At 43.2% G+C, this 17,835-nt stretch overlaps 1 protein-coding gene across 38 annotated transcripts in view; it reads left to right on the forward strand.

Moving 5' to 3' along the window:
* Positions 1-17,835, forward strand: part of LOC311270112 (ankyrin-3-like) — a gene marked incomplete at its 3' end in the record, with an annotated part of 140,545 nt that overhangs the window by 19,748 nt on the left and 102,962 nt on the right. For 33 of the 38 annotated variants that reach the window (XM_084374764.1, XM_084374767.1, XM_084374780.1 and 30 more), the window contains exon 1: positions 14,504-14,641. The exons of the other annotated variants lie outside the window; for them this stretch is intronic. In XM_084374764.1, the coding sequence (XP_084230890.1) occupies positions 14,519-14,641 (123 nt within the window). In that variant the 5' untranslated portion in view covers positions 14,504-14,518. Of the gene's footprint in view, positions 1-14,503; positions 14,642-17,835 lie in introns of those variants that run through there. 38 annotated transcript variants of the gene reach the window in all.

The raw sequence follows: 17,835 nt of genomic DNA on the forward strand, positions 1-17,835 counted from the left end.
CACTTTTGAAACAACTTCAGATGTGTCGCTTTGAGACGTGAAGTCAGCTCAATAATTAGTGCAATACAAACGATTCCAGTAGAAATTCCCACCAGCAGGCGCAGCTTAACGCTCCTGCTGTACACTCAACCCTCATTTTGATCTGAAATATGACAGTAATTCTCCCTTTCCATCCCTCCTGTTGTTCTCTTACACAATGGCACTGACCCAGTCTATTGTCTGTGGGGTTGTGTCCTCCTTTTCAGCACTGAGAGGCTCATTTGTTGATCTCCTAACTAGATTATGGCTTGTCTGATTAACTGCCTGTAACCCCTGCTGCCACTTGTAGCTGACCTGGGTGGGGCAGAGCTTAATGCACGCTCTCACTGTCCCGTCTGCAGTCGGTTCATGGCCTGCGATTCACTTTCCCTTTTTCGCACCTGGCGCACTTGTGGACAATGCCAGAGACGGTCAGGATTAACTGAAGATGCGAAGAGTTAAAGGGGTGAGTTTTAAAGCGCAGTCACGTGAATGTTATATTACATGGCAGTGATTTTCTACATGAAGACCTGTTCACGGTACAACTTCCCACAGAGCTGCTAACACCAGGCTAACAGGGCAGAGGCTGTGCTAATTAAAACACACTGGCAACCTATTTATCTGGTGGTTGGATAAGTCAGCGTGGGAAGTAGAGGTGAGGTCAAGTTAGGCAGGAGACGAGATCTGGGTCGTCACCTTGATAATTAGTGAGGTGGAACACTATTGCAATGCCTGATCTAGTGTATTTTTGAAAGATAGCTTATAATTAATAAAAGTGCATCATCGAAGTCAGTATTGGAATTTACTCAAGTACTGTACAGTATTTCCATGTTTTGCTACCGTATACTTCCAATCTACTACATTTATTTCATACATTTAGTTACTAGTTATAATCGGAAAAATGATTAATATCGGCCCGATAATCGTCCAGGGCCGATAATCAGTTTACCCCTAATCTTAATCAAGGGTGTAGATTTTGTTTTTGTGAGGCACATATACAAAAGGGGTCCTTCCAGAGTGAAAGACACTTAATTTCCTGCAATTTTCCAGTTAATTTTTTTATATCTTATCTTTTATCCATCTTTATTTATGCAAATGAAAACCAAAAAATTCGGGCATCAGGCTGGAATTCAAAATAAAAGTCTACATTCATGTTTTTAATTGGGGAGACAAATGCGCATGTTGTAAGTATTTAGGGAGACCAGTCCCCTCCACCCCCCAAAATCTACACCTGTCATCCAAACAACCTGGCTTTACAGAAAGCAGTGTCCGTCTGTTGGTTTATCAGTCTGTCCACTACTTTGGTTCAGACTGAACTATCTGATGCATTATTATTAGGAAAATATCAATATTCATTATCATTTTTGATACCAGACTAAAAATTGACAACATTGAGGACGTAAAATTTCAGATTTTGTATTTAAAGATAAGTAACAAGCCTTGTGCACTGTGTGTTAAGCACAATGGCATCTAAGTCAATCTACTGACTATATTCAAAGTCTTTTCCTCTCAACTGAAACTCTTCAGGCCTGGTAGCTCTGAGGGGGATTAGCTTAGCTTTGAGAATTACACATGTTTGTTGGGCCAACAACAGGACAACACACTTATCAACAACAGTTCACTGAGCCATCTTAATTAATACTTCAGTGATGATGAAATGGGAGCTGTTACCGACCTCTCAGAATTCCTCACAGAGGTTGGTGTGGCTTTCCCCCAGGTGCTTTGCTAAATGTGTTGTCTTAGCATGGGTCTTTAGCATCGCTTGCACATGGGAAGGCTTGTATCCTCCTGCTGTTTGCATTGTCAACGAAAAACCGGTCATTGAGGCTCTGCACTTACCATCTTTTAGCACCATCAGCTTGTGCTAATCGTCAAATATTAGCATTATAACATGCTGAAGTTTAACAGTGAACATGGCAAACATTCAAAGCACACAGAGCTACTAGCTTGAGGACTCACCATTCTTCCTAGTGAGCATTTATAAGCGGTTAGTCTGATTGAATTCCAATTTTTGAAGCCAATTTCCCAATATTACATTACCTTAACCTTTAAGCTGTAGACTTATAGAGGATCATGGCCCGAGGGACTTCCTGTGTCCCCTCTGACCCATCACCTTTTCATTCTGGCCCCTGGCTAAGTCGCCATGACAGGCTGAACTCTAAGTACGAGAAGGTGAGGACATTTTATGAAGGGGTTGAGGGAGTCGAGCCACAGTGGGCTTTTTGAGACAGAAAGATACACGCATGGCCAGACAAATTTTGCCTCCATGTGCCGGAGTTGGGGTGACAGCCATCGTGTGGGGACTACGAACAATGGGCTGAGGGAGAATTGTGTGTATGTCTGTGTATGTCGGCCTTTGCAGCGACATTCCCCACGCCATCCAATCACTCAGGCCGTCTACTGGAGTGACATTTCAGGAAATTTCCACTGATGTGGGACTGGGGCCCCAGCTGTCAAGCCAGAGCAGCAGGGAGGGGTTGGGTGGGGTGAAATGAGTAGCAGAGAGAGAAAGAGAGAGGAGCGTTGGATGTTGCTTATCACACTTGGCAAGATCTCGCAGCTTTATGGCTTATGGGGGAGAACATTGATAAGTTCTCTCTCGTCCTTTCTTTCTCCGTCTCTGGGCCTTATTGCTTTCAGTGATAGAGTGAATGATAGCCTCTCTGTGATGTTGGCAGCGTGAGACTTATCTCGCAGAATGACATTGGTTTTGTTTTCTGAGCTACCTAAGACGAGATAAATGGCGTTTTCAGCTCCACATTCATGAAACCACATCAGTGCATTGAATATAGATGGGTTTCTGGTCGGGAGAGTGTGTTTGTGTTCGAGCGGTTGGACCAGCATTTCAATATATTTTGTTCACGGTTAACTAATGCTTTTATAAGTGTGTCACTGATGAAAAGGTTTTCATCAAATGCATGATACACTTTAAGTATAAACACTAGGGCTGTGAGTAACGATTATTTTCATCATCGATTAATCTGCAGGTTATTTGCACGATTCGGCTTTATGTCTATAAGAAAATGTCAAAAAATGGTGAAAAACGCTCACTGCAATTTCCGTGAGCGCATAGTGACGTCTTCACATCGCTTCTTTTGTCGAACCAACAGTACAAAACCCAAAGACTCTTCATTTACTGTTATAAATGACAAAGAAAAACAGCAAATCCATATATTTAGGAAGCTCTCACCAGCAAATGTTCAACATTTCTGCTTGTGAATCTTTAAGAATTGAGTAAAGACTAAAGAGTGACCGCTAACTGCTGCCAACTGTAGCTCTCATTAGGTAGTTGGCTCAGTTAGCCAGGCAGCTAGCAGGCTGGACTTGGGGCTCGGAGCAGCAGGGGAGTGTTGGTAGGAGCTTTGGGCTATGATGGGCTGGGGCTAGCTGGTAAGCATGCTAACTTCAGTAGATATCTCTGCAACAATGCATAGACGGCATAACACGAAACAGTTATTTCTTCACATTCTGTTGATAATTTTTGTATTGTTTTTATTGTTGACAGCTAAAATTCTACATATTGCACCTTTAATCATCAAAAATCTCTCTTTTTTACGTGAGTGGTAGAAGGCATGGCATGGAAATGTTGGGGAACAGTCTTCAATCTTGAAGTGTGGTTTGTGAGAAGACTTGACATTTACATCACCTCTATCTTGCCCCCCACTGCGCCCAGTATCCAAACGATCCAGTGAGCGTTTGTGTGTGTGCGTGTGTGTGTGTGTGTGTGTGTGTTTACAGGGCGATCATTGCTAAGATGTGAGAAAGATGAGGTTATTGGCAGCGTGTGACCCAGACTGTACAGTATGTATGCTTGCATGTGTAATTTGCCAGAGTTTGCTGCTCAGCACTCGCTGTGCAAACACGATTAGCTGATTTACATCCAATTAAAACTTCAATAAAGTCTATCTGTAACCTTTCCATGCTCTCTCATATCCAGATACCATATCAGACAGCATTTTGACCTTTTGGCAACACTAATATGAGAAATGGAATGAGCTAAGCGTAGTAGTGCTACATTTCCATTACCAGGAGTCGGTCACACACACCGGCTGTCTGGATGGCTAGCACCTCTGGCCAACACTCGGCCCTTTCTTTCCAGTGATTGAAAAATGAAGCCTGCATGTGATCAAACGTCCGAGCTGTTACTGTTACTAGGCCAGGGGTGACGACTGGAAAATTCAGGCTCGGTTCCAGTTTGTTCTCCTCCACTCTGTACCCTTCATGTGTATATTTTGATAGGAAACGAGTCGGTCGATGGTCACAAAGAGCAGAGTGAATGGAAATGTTTGGAAATTACAATTACAATGAATTACTACATTCAACTTGGAGGCAGACTTGTTGAGAAACCTTTTCACTTAATTATTCTGTCTGTTGGACAACCCCCAAGGTGTAAATTCCACCTGTTTGGCATGATTAACAGAGCGATGTAATTGATAGCATTGAGAAACTGATAGGAGTGTGTATTTATATGTCACCTTGCTTTGAGGATACTGCTAAAAATAGATTGGAAAAAAGTTGCATTGATCCAACAGTTGGTTATTTGGCTTTATTTTATTGAATATTGCTTTAACTTGCATGTATGTCATGAGGAAACTCGAAATTCAATGCGACTTAAAGGTGACCTATTAGGATGACCTATTTCATAGATGTTCTTGAGCTTGTAAAAGATCTTGAAAGTTTAAAAGGTCAACAGAAGCTCCTCTCTCCCACAGAAAACACCGTCCCTGCATAATTTATGAAGAATTAATTTAGCACAGTCGCTTTGTTTTTGTTAGCCGTGCTGGTTCAGGCGTGTGTGGGCTGATCAATCAGAGCAGGCTGAGTATTCGGACGGGGGGCCTTAAAGCGACAGGAGCTAAAACAGAGCATTTCACACAGACAGTATGAGAAAACAGATTTTTTTGAACACTTAAGCAACCGATTCTAGCAGTAGCCCGAAATAAAATTATGAACCTGAACATGAGCGTAATATGTCTCCTTTAATGATGGACTTGTATCTTAGGCGGTCAGGTGTATTGGCACAACATTTAGGGGCATCGATACACCTGCATCTATTCTCAAATACTTTTGAGTGATAGTGGTGTATAAAATTATTATACTCACTGTGATAGAGTAAGGTTAATATGTAAATACAGACTGAAAAAGCTCAGGTGGTAGTTGACCTTTCATCTGTAAAGAAACAGACAGTGTGTAAGTGTGCGTAAATGTATTTGTCTCTTTGTGCCTCAAAGACTTTAGGGTTCTCTGTGTCCAGCTGTACTTTTCAGGTAGTTGCTTTGTGTGTTTGTGCGTGTGTGTGTGTGTGTGTGTGTGATGATACTTTGATATGGGGCTGGCGTACTGTGTGAGAGTGAGTGAGGCTCCCTAGGCGGAGTGCTTCTTGGCACAGCTCTATGATCCCATCATGACGGGGAAACTCGACACTGGGGAGGATATTCCACTGCCCAGCAGCTAAGGGAGAGTAACAAGGCTGCACAAACACACCGCTCCTGCAGTTTCCAGTAACGGGGTCTGCTGAGGTTATGTGTGAACAAACACACAGGGCTTCACGCGCTTCTGCACTTTGTCTCAAACTCATGCACAGTCCAGATTCCTTTACTCTCATGCACCTAAACACACTCCTAATAGATATATATATAACATACCCCCACCTCAGGACTGCACTAATGAACACTCGATTGCTGAGCGGACAGTGAGATGATTGGCACGGAGAAAGCATTACACCAGCACATTCAGGCATATGGCATGTGGACCCACTGATGGGCACACACATATGGTGCTGGTGGCTTCTGCTGCTTCGCATGGGAGGAAGGCACTGTGCTCGCCTTTGATCAGACTCCAAATCACAGAGCACAGCACACAGAGTACAGCCTAAAAATCTCTAACTGTTTGGGTTGCATCATTTTGTCTCATTATTTCAAAAAAAAAAAATTCAAATGCAGCACCTCTTGCATGAAGCTCCCTTCAGATGTTGTCCACCTGCAATCACAGGATTTATTTAAAAAAACATGAACAAAACACAGCAAATTAAATAGACAGTTAAACAGTGGAAATAAATGTACAACAACACACCAGCGATTTGTCTTAAAATCTGAAATCTAAAATCTGATTTAATTGTCAGGAGAAAAGGTTATTTTAGGGACCCTAATTACACGTGTTCATCAGTTTTTTAACATTATTTCTTCATTTAAAGAATGAATAAAAGTAACATCAAATAAAAAGAGAAAGTCTTATATGCTGTATTCCACTATTAATAATATCATCTGAAATCCATAGTCGCAGTTAGAGCCCAATCAATATAATGTTCAGCCGATATTGGCCTATAACATAGATCAGTATCAGCGTATATAATGTCTGACATGTGCTGTAATGAAAATTGTTTTTTTAAAGAACGCAATGCAGAAAACGATTACTGACATAATTTATTTTTAGGTTCTCAGTCTCCTTGTGCGAAATTGTAAAATAGCATCTAATAACCACATTTGAGGGATCGTTGTAAATAATGTGTGTTTACGAGTATAGTCTGTGTATATAAGAATAACAGCCAATATATCAATATCAGAATTTTGTTTTACTTCCTCAGTCGGGCTCTACCTACTGCGAGACTCAACAATATTAACAACAAACACTGAGACGAAATGACCTATCTAGTACAAATCATAGCTCACCTTGCCAATTATTAAACATATTTTAATGAATCGTCTCCAACGTGAAGTGTTGCTACATTCATAGAGAAAGCTGTTGCAGTTCTCAGTCTTTTGACAACCTCCTAATTCCCACGTTGGCAAATTCAGCCTCCAGTAACCATGGCAACTTTTGTTTTCCTGTCTGTCAAGTTCCCGGAATATCCCACCAACTCGCCTCCGAGACATCCAGAGGACTTTTTCTATAACCGTTAGGGGACTGTAATGTATAAAGGGGGGAGGTTTATATGCAGGATCTGGTGTCCGGTGAGGCTTCATTCATACAAGTCCACATTCAGCCATCAACAGGTTGCTAAACCACCGTTCTCTCTTCCTCGTCATTGTTTCTCACCATCAGTTGACGGCAATTAAGTCAATGAACCACACCTCTGTATTTCTTGTTTTGATTCATTTCCCTCACTCCTCCATTGCCTCCCATTAGATTCAGGGTATCACAGTAAACGCGCAGATTTTTCCGAATGTTTTCAATTAAAAACCACTCAGGCCGACTCGTAATGGTTCCCATCAGGAAATTGTGTTTTATTAATGCCCAAATTGAAGATTCTCCGCTGCCACAAATATAATCGTACTTTCCATTTCCTGGACAACTTAATGTAATCGTACCCACTGTATCAACAACACTGTGCTTTGAATTAAGACACACAGTTAATAGAGAGGTGCACCCCAGCTGAACCACAGAACATTTTCTGTAAGCAATATAATGGAAACTTTGCATTACTTTTAAATTATTGCCCTGCAGAGTTTAGATGACCAATTCTGCCTCTCGCTCTTTTATACAGCACATCGGCTCCTCTTTAAATCTGCATGACTGTATTGTGCCTCGGTGAAATGACTTATTGCCGGATGCTATGCTGATATAAAGCAGCCTGTGAATGGGAAGAAACTGTGTGTGATTGTGCGCGGTCGTGTATTACTGTTCCCAACAGACCGTGAAATTGTTTATTCTTCTGCTGCCATTTTTGTGTAAAACAGAAAAGGGATCACTTCCCCCCACTGCACAGTCAGAGCGCCACTTGTTTCAGCCAAGAAATTAACCCCCCATTGATTACCGGAAATTCTTAATCAACAGGCAACTGTGTTTGTTCGTGTCGTTATTTGGATATCCCACTCAAGCCGCTGCAATAGCCTGGAGATATTGTCGGGGAAAAAGGCTTCCACCTATTGAAATCATTGATTTTGTATTTTCTCGCTTCTTCTCATGGACTCACAGACTTTTCCACAACACGGTGAAATGGCAGCACCCTTTTGTGGGTAGTTCAAAAGGAAATGTGTCGCAGTTTTTGCTTTCTGGCTTTTGAATACGACCTGAAATGCTTGAAAATGTGGCTAATGCGTGACCGTTGTGGCTCTGCAGTGTCATATTAAACCTGCAGACCTCGCTCATGGGCTTCGACTGCACACCACTTGTATCCATGAATTAATTCACTTTTTGTTTCATGTGTTAATCCCACTTTCCCCCAGTGGTCTATCCCGGGCTAACCTGTATGGTATAACAGTGGACTTCCTGCTCCGCTGTTAACACTGCATGAATCATAATTTTTTAAAAGCTTGCTTTGATGTTTGGTTGATAGTAATTCTAGCTGGTTTGAACTATAAAGGCTTGTTTTTAATCTTACTGACGATCTTAAGCTCTGTGATCTTCCCCCTTTGCATTGTAACCACAGTTTCAGCGACAGAGCGTCTTTTTATGTTTAATTAATTTAGCGGCTTCGATATGACCCACATAATCCATATTTGTGAGTGTAAAGAGTGTGCCACTGGCTGCTATCTTTCTGTCTCTGTGCCTGTCACGACACATGAAAAAAACAGAAGAAGAAGATACCTCCCTCTACAGTCAATCAACCGTTTAAGACCCCACCTCAAAGTCTGTGCCTCTCCCCTCCACTGTGAATGTCTGTCTGCCCCTCAGTGGGGAAACCGTGGAAGGACATTTTGGTCTGGTTTGAAGGGGACCGCTTGGTCGTGACACACATTTAGGTAGGTTATGGGTGGCTAAGTGGGTTAAAGCGCACGTCTCATGGTAGGTTTTGCATACCCGGAGGGGAGGCATTAGAGTCATTTAGATGTTGGGGAAGCAGAACGAGGGGGGGAGAGAAAAACAGAAGGTGTGGGATCGTGAAGATTGTGTAAGTGTGTGTGTGAGTGGGACCCAGTTTGTGTGGACATTTAAATGATGGAGAGAGCAAAAACAAAGAGCTGCCTTCAGCTGTTGGCCGTAATGTCCAGGCTGCAAGCATCCTTCACACACTGTCTGATTCTGCGAGGCGGGCAGAGCTACAGTGGAGCTGAATATAAATTGGTGCTTGATGATTCATTTGTTTTGATCCGTGTCTGATTTTTAATTGTTCTTCACATTCAACTCTCATATTTTCGCCTCTCCTTTCCTGTAGGCAATCACTCCATCCACATTTCTCTCCTCTATTTGTATACTGTGGTTTTATGTGAGATCAAACTCGATTCCTCATGTCCGACCTCCACCTCCTCCTCCTCTCACCACATCCCCTCATGCTGCTGCATTAGCCCTGAGGGCCAAGCAAAGGTGGCGCAGAGGGTTTCTCTGTGTGGGTGGATTTCCTGCCAATCAAAACCATTTGCCATTTGACCTTGCACCTTTCATAGTCTTCGTCTTCCTCTGCTGTCTTTTTCTTCTTCCCGGAGGCGTTTCCAGTCCAGTCGGAGCAGACAAAGATTTCTCCACACTTGGGGATCAGCAGAGAGAGAGACAGGAGGAGATTTAGACACAGAGATCACAGACAGGTCTCCCCTGGTGGAGCTCATTGTACTTTCATTCAGCAGCTGCATGAGCAGCACTTTGTTTTTCTGTTAAATGGAGGTGACTCTCTGTAGAGATCCAGAATTAAATCCTTGAGTAGAGAGGAACAATACAAAATATTCACTCTTGCAAATACGGATCCTTTTATTTTACATACTTAAAATCTTTGGTTATGTTGCCGTCAGTTCAGTTTACATTGACGAATAGGTGATGCTTAAATTATTTTTCTAACCAGGGCTTCAAATAACAATTATTTTCAGGATAAATCAATTACTCGTTTAATCTATTAAGTGTTTAAATTGTGAAAAAAGCTCATTTTCCCAGAGCCCAAAGGGAAGTCTTCAAATTGCATCTTCCATCCAGCCAACAGTCCATATCCCCAAGACTTTTCACTTAATATTATAAATGACAAAGACGAGCAGCAGATCCTTACATTTAAGAAGCTGGACCCTGCAAGTGTTTGTGTTTTGGTTGAAAAATGACTGAAACAATTAATTGACTATCAAAAAAGTGGACAATTAATATATAACTGACTAATCGATTAATTGACTAATTGTCGCAGCTTTGTTTCCAACATGACCAACACAGCTTTCTGTTTTTAGATGCAATAAATAAGGACAACTGTGCACATTTTTGGACTGTTGATGCTGTTGAGCACTAGAGGGCAGCAGAGTACAGAGAATGAATGCAGTCCAGCTGGACGACAGAGGACACACTGCTTATTATTTTACCTTATTTAAAACCTCAAAACAGATATTATACATGTCATTACAGGCATAGGTTTTAACTCGATCCATTCACAAACTGTTAACTCTGCAGCATGATGACTGTGTTCATGCGTGTTAATGAATAATGTATGTGGCAGTGAAATGACCACAGGAAGAGTTAAGAGTTAAGACTTTAGCACAGTTTTATTTAAATAGCCTCCACTTATTTCCGAAGTTATCTCAGGGCGCTTTTAATATAGAGAAGGTCTAAAATGTACCCAACAATTCCAACCACTGTGGCACCGAAATACTCCATTTAGTCGAAGGTATCAATTTAATTACGTAAGTGTTGATTATTCTGTAACCTCACAGTGACCTGTCCAGCTCCAGCCCTCCAGATGCCGTCTTCGCTTTGCCTGTTTTTGTGAGTGTATGGGGACACACCGTTGTGGCTGCAGAGGTCAAAAGGGCCAATGAGATTGAAACTGTGATTGGTCATGTTGCACCCGTGGGAGTTGCAGCCAGTGAATATCCACGGACGCACAAGATAAGGCGAGTCACTACAGATAAAGGACTGACCATAACAAAATGGTCTCAGGGGCATCTGAAGACATAACTGATAATAATTGTCAGATTTATCATCTAACAATTGTTTTGTCATTAATTAATCGGCGGATAATATTCTCTATTAATTGTTTGGTCGATAAAATGTCAGAAAATAGTGAAAAATCTCACAGTTTCCAAATTTACCAAGTTGACCTAGTTTTTGAATGTCTCGTTTTCTCTTACCAGCAGTCCAATACCCCAGTTTATTCAGTTTATTATCATAGTCAACCAAACAATCTAGCAAGTATTCACATATTTTGATTGTAAAACAGTGTTTTTACATTTAAAATGATTATATTTGATTTATTAATCGTATGAGCGTTACAGCTCTACCACCCTAATCATGCACTGATTTAACATGAGTATATCTGTGACGCACACAGAACTATTTCAAGCGACATATTCTTCATTTTGCGTGTGATTTATCTTTGTAGTAGCGGTTGTATTATTCCTGCTGTGTGTGTATGGCATTGTGCCTGGAAAACGGTGGAAATCTTCCAATAATCAGCCACTTCTAGAGTTCACCGGCCACTAGCCAACTCTGCTCTATTGTAGTAGTCGCGATTTTTCTTTGCCTGCAAATTGCTGGTGTTTGAAATATAGGACACCTTGGCAGTGGCTTTTACTACGAGTGTGGTTACGGGGCTCTTCTTTTTGGCAATCAGACTGTGAATGGAGTTTTTATCAATGGATGAATTTTTGAAAAGGTAGAGTAAGAGGCAGCTGCGAAATGCTTGTTTTTGCACAACGATGCAGGGTTTTGTACGGCTTCTTCACAAGATTTCTGTCTCTCTATTCATGGATTGTAATTTCCTGTTCATTCATCATCATTCTTTTTATCGACTCCGACAAAGGTTTTTTTCTCTCTCTCTCCAGAATAGCTGTTTGTTTATCATGTGCACACATGTCCTGTCTGCCCCGTGCATCTACATACATGCCGCACATGTACCCACCCCCTGCTCCCTGCCTCCCCAATCCCTCTTCTTACCTCTCCACGCTCCTTATCCATCCATCCTGTTCTCCCTGAAGCCGCCCCATTGGCCCTCGCCTAGCAACCGCATGATAATTTGGCATAATGTGACACCCCCTGATGCATGATGGGGGCTGTAAGTCAGCTTCATCCCCCCGCGTGCCGGTGGCTGGTGTTTGGGGTTGAAGAGAAAGAAAAACGGAGAGGGGAGGATGAATATATTTGAGGAGGAGAAAAGGGAATTTCACGCTCGTATCGTTACATGACTGGTGTCCACCAGCTAAACCTGTCATCTGTCCCTCGAGGGTTGTTCCCCTTTTCTCTGAAGCAGCAGTGACCGATCATCTCCTCTCATTCGCAGCTTTTCCCCATATGGTTCCCCCTGAAGTCCATATGCGCAGTTAGAGCCATGAACAGATACAGTAGATTTTGTGGGAAGCAGACAGGCATGTGATGAGGCAGCCTCTCGGTATCAACAGGACCCCGACAGGCTCATAGGTGCCTCTGACACAGATGCAGGGAAAGAAACAAAAAGATGGCCGCTGCGTGCTCCGTCTGTCTCCACGCTGCCATGTCTGACGTGAACACGGCTGATGGGAAGGACATCCTGAATGAGACGTGTTTTTTTTTCTTGGCTCCCCTCCTCAGTCAGAGAAAATCAAACAGGAGCTTGTGTTGTCTCTGCCTCTCTCTGTGTGGATCTTCTCTCCTCTTGTCTCGCCCTCCTCCCCCTCGTTCTCCTCCTCCTCCTCCTCTGTCCCTCTGTTTTCAACAAAGACCCGAGTGATTTGGTGAAACAAAAGCTCCCCTGGTCCTGTTTGACCTCTCCATCACGATGTCAATGAACCCAGATGGTGGGATGACCACACTGAGGTTAGAGAAGCACAGGACTGAGAACGCTGAAATCAGGGGAAGAGGCATCGATGTCTTCGATTTTTGTTCGTTCATTTGTCACCTGATGGGCACATTCACCTGATAGGTTTTCAGTTTGTCTTTCCATTTTATTGAGTTATTGATTCATTCCTTCTCAGGTATAAAGATAGGAATACATCAAGCGCAATGTCAGTTCAGGGGAGGGTTAGGCTGGGACGGGAGAGAGAGGGTGAGAGGGAGGATAGGCATCAGTCGGCACCCCAGTCACGCTACAGCCGGGGTGCTGGGAGCCAAACCCGACTATCGCCGTCTGAGGTACGAAGTGAAATTACGCGACAGGACATGCAAGTGCTAGCTGGTTAGCGTGCTAACTTCAGTAGGTATCCCTGCAACACAATCAATAACGTTTTTAACATAAAAAACGGAGATAACTGGTGCACAGCACTGAAACTACGTGTTTCGCATGTAGCTTCATCAGATTCTGATCTTCTGTCTTTGACATAATGTCAGAACCGTTTTTTCTTCACAGTATATTGATAATTTTAGGTTTGAGGTCTCTGTGGAACGTCTGGGAGCCGGTCATTAGTTTCTGTTCACTGACTCCATTTTGGAAACTAACGTTAGCTACTCACATCCTTTGGACTGCCGTGGACGATCGGAGAAATCCACAGTCCAGCAGCATTGAACAACCTAAATAAGTCGTCCACAGGCTGGTATAGACAACCGAGAGAGACGGGGAGGGTCTCATTTTCAACATCAGGCTACAATCCACTAACATATGGCAAATTCAAAAAAATGATTAACGTATTTAAATTGTTTCAAATTGTTACATGGAGGCTCCTCATTTTTGAATGTTTTAAACTAAAATTCTTACATGTTGCTCCTTTAAGGTTAGGCTTCGGTTAAAGGCAAGTGGGTGTGTGTGTGTGTTTGTGTGAGTGTGTGTGTGTGTGATATTTGTGCACCGCTACCATCAGGATCACCCAGTCTCTCCTCCCCCCTCTTTGCCTTCACCCTTGTCCTTTACATGTTCTCCCCATCCCCAGCCCCGTTAGTCCAGCTGGTTATGTGTGTCCATGTGTGTATGCATGTGTGTGTTATCAGATAGGTGGGGGGGGTATACAAACACACACACGCACACACACACACACACACTCACTGCCACCATTTCCTTTCCTTTCCTAGCCGGTTCTTCATTCATGCACTCACACAACGTGGTTGGAGCACCGGGCAAGGTACGGCAGCAGGGACCAGAGCAGAGAGAGAGAGAGAGAAACATTTAAGAGGACGGACTGAAACAGAGCGTGGTTGCCGTAGTAACCATTACCCTCACACCCTCCCTCCCTCGCTCACTTACTCCACCTCCATTCTCTCTCTCTCTCTCTCTCTCTCTCCTCCCTCCACCTCTGTGCTGGTGATGCTCGTGTCTTCTTTTCTTTCCATCCGGTTTGTCCTCACCTCTCCTGGACGCGCTCCTCTCACACTGCCAGCGGATGACACACGAGGAGGAGGAGGAGGAAGAGGAGACGAGGAGAAGCTGCTGTCTCTTCTCTCCCGTCTTTCCATCACTTTAAAAAAAAAAAAAAAAAGACAGAGAGAGAGAGAGAGAGCAGACCAGAGCAACAACCAAAAGAAAGGACACACAGGATATACATATATCACATTCATAAAAGATACCCTACTCTTCTCCATTCTCCTTTTCAAGGAGGGCATTTTTCTTCCCTTTCCCCCCCTTTCCTTTTCTACCCCGATTTTTTCCTCTGAGATCCCGGTTTTGTCACTATACAGCCCTTGAACTTCTCTGGGATTTCAGGTGAGGCACGCGTGTGTAGTGTGTGGTGCTTCAGCCTTTTTTCTATTACCTATCATGGCTCACGCGGCCTCCCAATTGAAGAAGAATCGGGGGGAAGTGGATGTGAATGCATTAGAGGACGAGAAGGAGAAGCGGAGGAAGAGCAGGAGAGCAGCGTCCCGGGAACAAAAGAGAAAGGTAACAGACGAGAGGCTGGCTGGCTGGCTGGCTGGTGGCTTCATCTGCCCCGCTCCGCTAGCATCATTGGAGCGTGACTCTGTGTGTGTGTGTGTGTGTGTGTGTGTATCTCTACATCTCCCTCAGCTTGACTACCTTGATCAACTCAGCTTGGAGGTTGCCTCATCACACGTGCACAGATTAATGTTGGTGTTTATGTCCGTGCGTAAATCAAGACACATGTGGAGTCTGAAGAGCATCTTTGACCTTGTGAGCAGAACGTGCGTGCTTCTCTTTCTTCACGAGGGCGTCTCTATGTGTATCGTCGGCATGCATGCAAAGTGTTTGTTTGTGCGCGTGTGTTTTTTGTGCACGTGATAGCTCAAAGTCGAGAAATAATTTCACCTGTTTCTGCGTGACGATCTCAGCTGTCCGTCTCCAGATGAGCCGTACGGACACATGGAGCGTTTTGACTCTTATATTGTGCGTCTTTCACTAAAAATACGTCACGAGGGGCTCCCTGACATGTTTGGTCATCCTTTCTTGTCCCAATGGGGAAATGAGGTGGTCAGTTGTTGTCTTCATCCTGTGAAGAATGTGATTTGCGGGCGTAATTCAACCTCATTGTGTTCTTCATACCAAATTAAAAAATGGAGGGAGCTGCAGAGAGTGTGAGGTCATGTTAACACATGATAGAGCACATGTTAGGAAACGGGGACAAACAGGCCAAAAGGCAAGAAACTCCTCTTACACTCCCTTCACAGTTTTGGAAATATGTGAGTGCTTCAGTGGGTTGTTTTTGTGTGTTCCTGGCTCGTGTATGTGTGTGTCCGTGTGTCTGCGCGTGTGCTTGGATGCACAGACAGCCATGTATAATGCATATACGACTGATTTATTGATGACAAAGCTTTTCATATGATGGAGGGGGAACTGAAATGCACGTGGGTCGCCCTCCTCTTCCTCCTCCTCTGGCATGTCAGCTCTTTAGTTTGGACAGAACTCCTGCAACATAAGGAGGCATTTAATAAAAGTAAACACAAAACAAAAGTTCACTTTCGAATCCACAGTTAGGTTTTCATAATAAAGTCCTCTCTGCCTGCACTAGTTCTAGTGTTGCACTCTGTGTATTGAATGTGGGGAGATTTGACCGTGAAAGATCTGTTCAATAACGGTGACATTTAGTGCACTTTGCGCCCATGGGTGCCTGGTTTTGAATTATGCTGCCCGCACCGTTATTTGACCTCAGCATAGACGAGAGGCGAGCTATCACGGGCCTAATCTTTTCTCAACCAAAACAGAGAAACCAAAATAGATTCATAAGGTCAAGCCAATTCATGTATCAACTTCTCCGTACAGCTAAGTATGTTTTTGGATCCGTACGCGAGCCCAGAAGTGCGCCTCACTTTGTCATCTCCTCTGTAGTTTGTGTGCATGCGTGTGTGGGAATTATGTGTCTGAGATGCTGATCTGTATGGGAGGGTTTATAGTCCTTATGAAGGGTCATGTTTCATAGAAGAGAACAGGAGACAGAGATGATGAGGAGAGGAGAGAGGAGAGGGTTGTATTGATTGGATTGTGCACAGCACCATCCATGAGGATAATAAACTTTCTCCTCTCACCTCGGCCTGCCCCGCGTCCTTCCCTCTGTCCTCACACTCTCTGTCTTTCTGTCTCTTTTTTGTCCCTTTTGTTTGTCTGTGTCTCTTTTGTCTCCTCACTTTTTGGCTTCGGTTCTCTCCGTTCGCTCACGTATCTCCCTCTTTGACTTTTTTGTATTATTTATTAGCGCCGTTGTTTGGCTCGCGCTGCTCCCGCTGAATAATACACCGCACCAAAACAAAAGTCAAACACTGAAGTTAATTTGTTCGTCATTGTTTACTTGAGAGATGTGAACTTTAGGTCATGGCTGTCGGTCACTCTCTGCCCTCCCCCTCACACGCACACACACATACTGATACACAGCAGTTGTATTGCTCGCACACCTCCTTTGCTGTGGTTTTATTCATTGGCTGCCCTTGCTCGTGCATTGTTTACCCCCGTTGGTTGCCTTCCAGCTCGCACAATACATGGTGTCAGTGTCATAGAGACACATGATATAAGAGTGGCACATGAAAGACCGTTAAGAGATGAGAGGACATTAAAGTCACAGGCAACAACAAATTAATGACCGAAAAGGCTTCATCGCGCGGCTTCAAACCCTTTATTTCTGTCTCGCCGCTAAACTCCTATGGTTTCCTTGGTGCGAATTGTGCAACAAACCGCTTTGACTCACAGCTTTCACGGCTCTACAAAGGCTATATTTAGATGGTAGAGCAGGTAAGGACTGTTTATAGAGAGCACTTGTAAATGCAGAGTGGTACGTCTTCCCATTTGCATTAGTCACCCAGCAGCTGCGTAACTGTATGTGTCAGGAACTGCTGCAAAATATTCTGATATAATACAAGCCTGATTCCCCACTGTTGTCAAACAATATTTCATCAGAAAACAGTAATAATTAACCTAATTACTTTGGAGTGTTGCGTAGCGTCAGTTCATTTATTAAATGATCTGCCAGTCAGTCAGCTTGGCAGTGATAGCAGATCCCAGTCCTGCGTTTTGAGCACGAGTGGAGCGGAGACTTTGTTTCCATTTGCGTAACAGATTGTAGCTATAAGGTTACCGGAAAATATTGTTTATATTGCAGTTTAGCACCTTGTTTACATTAAAATCAGAATATAACATAACATGCAGTGTATTGATACGTTGGCTGTTTCACTCCCTTGTTCATTCATTCACTTCTCTCTCTGAGCAGTGAATTGAGATTTTGCACTCTTATTGATCAGGGATAGACTCATAATTTGAAAGGCTGTTTATAAAATCCCATATTCAGGTGTTTTTTCTATTGGAATCAGTGTTTTTCCTTTTCTTTCATGGCTTTATTTGACAGGTCGGCTTTAAGAGAGAGGGAGGAGGACATGCAGCTACCAGGGCACCCCAGGAATGAGTGTTTTTCTTGTCAGATTGCCAATAATTTAAATTAATTTAAACATGTGCTACTTTGGCACTGATGCCAAATAGTAATTAAGCATTAATCATCTGAATATACAAAGTAACGAGTGGCTGAAGTATTCATTATGAATGTAGTGGAGTAAAAAGTACTTTGTGTACCCAAAAAATGTAGTGGACTGGAAGCACAAAGTAGCGGAAAATGGATCCACTGAAGTACAAATACCTCA

This window comes from Pagrus pagrus, assembly GCF_965226575.1.
Source record: "Pagrus pagrus genome assembly, chromosome: 15".
Lineage (NCBI taxonomy): Eukaryota > Metazoa > Chordata > Actinopteri > Spariformes > Sparidae > Pagrus > Pagrus pagrus.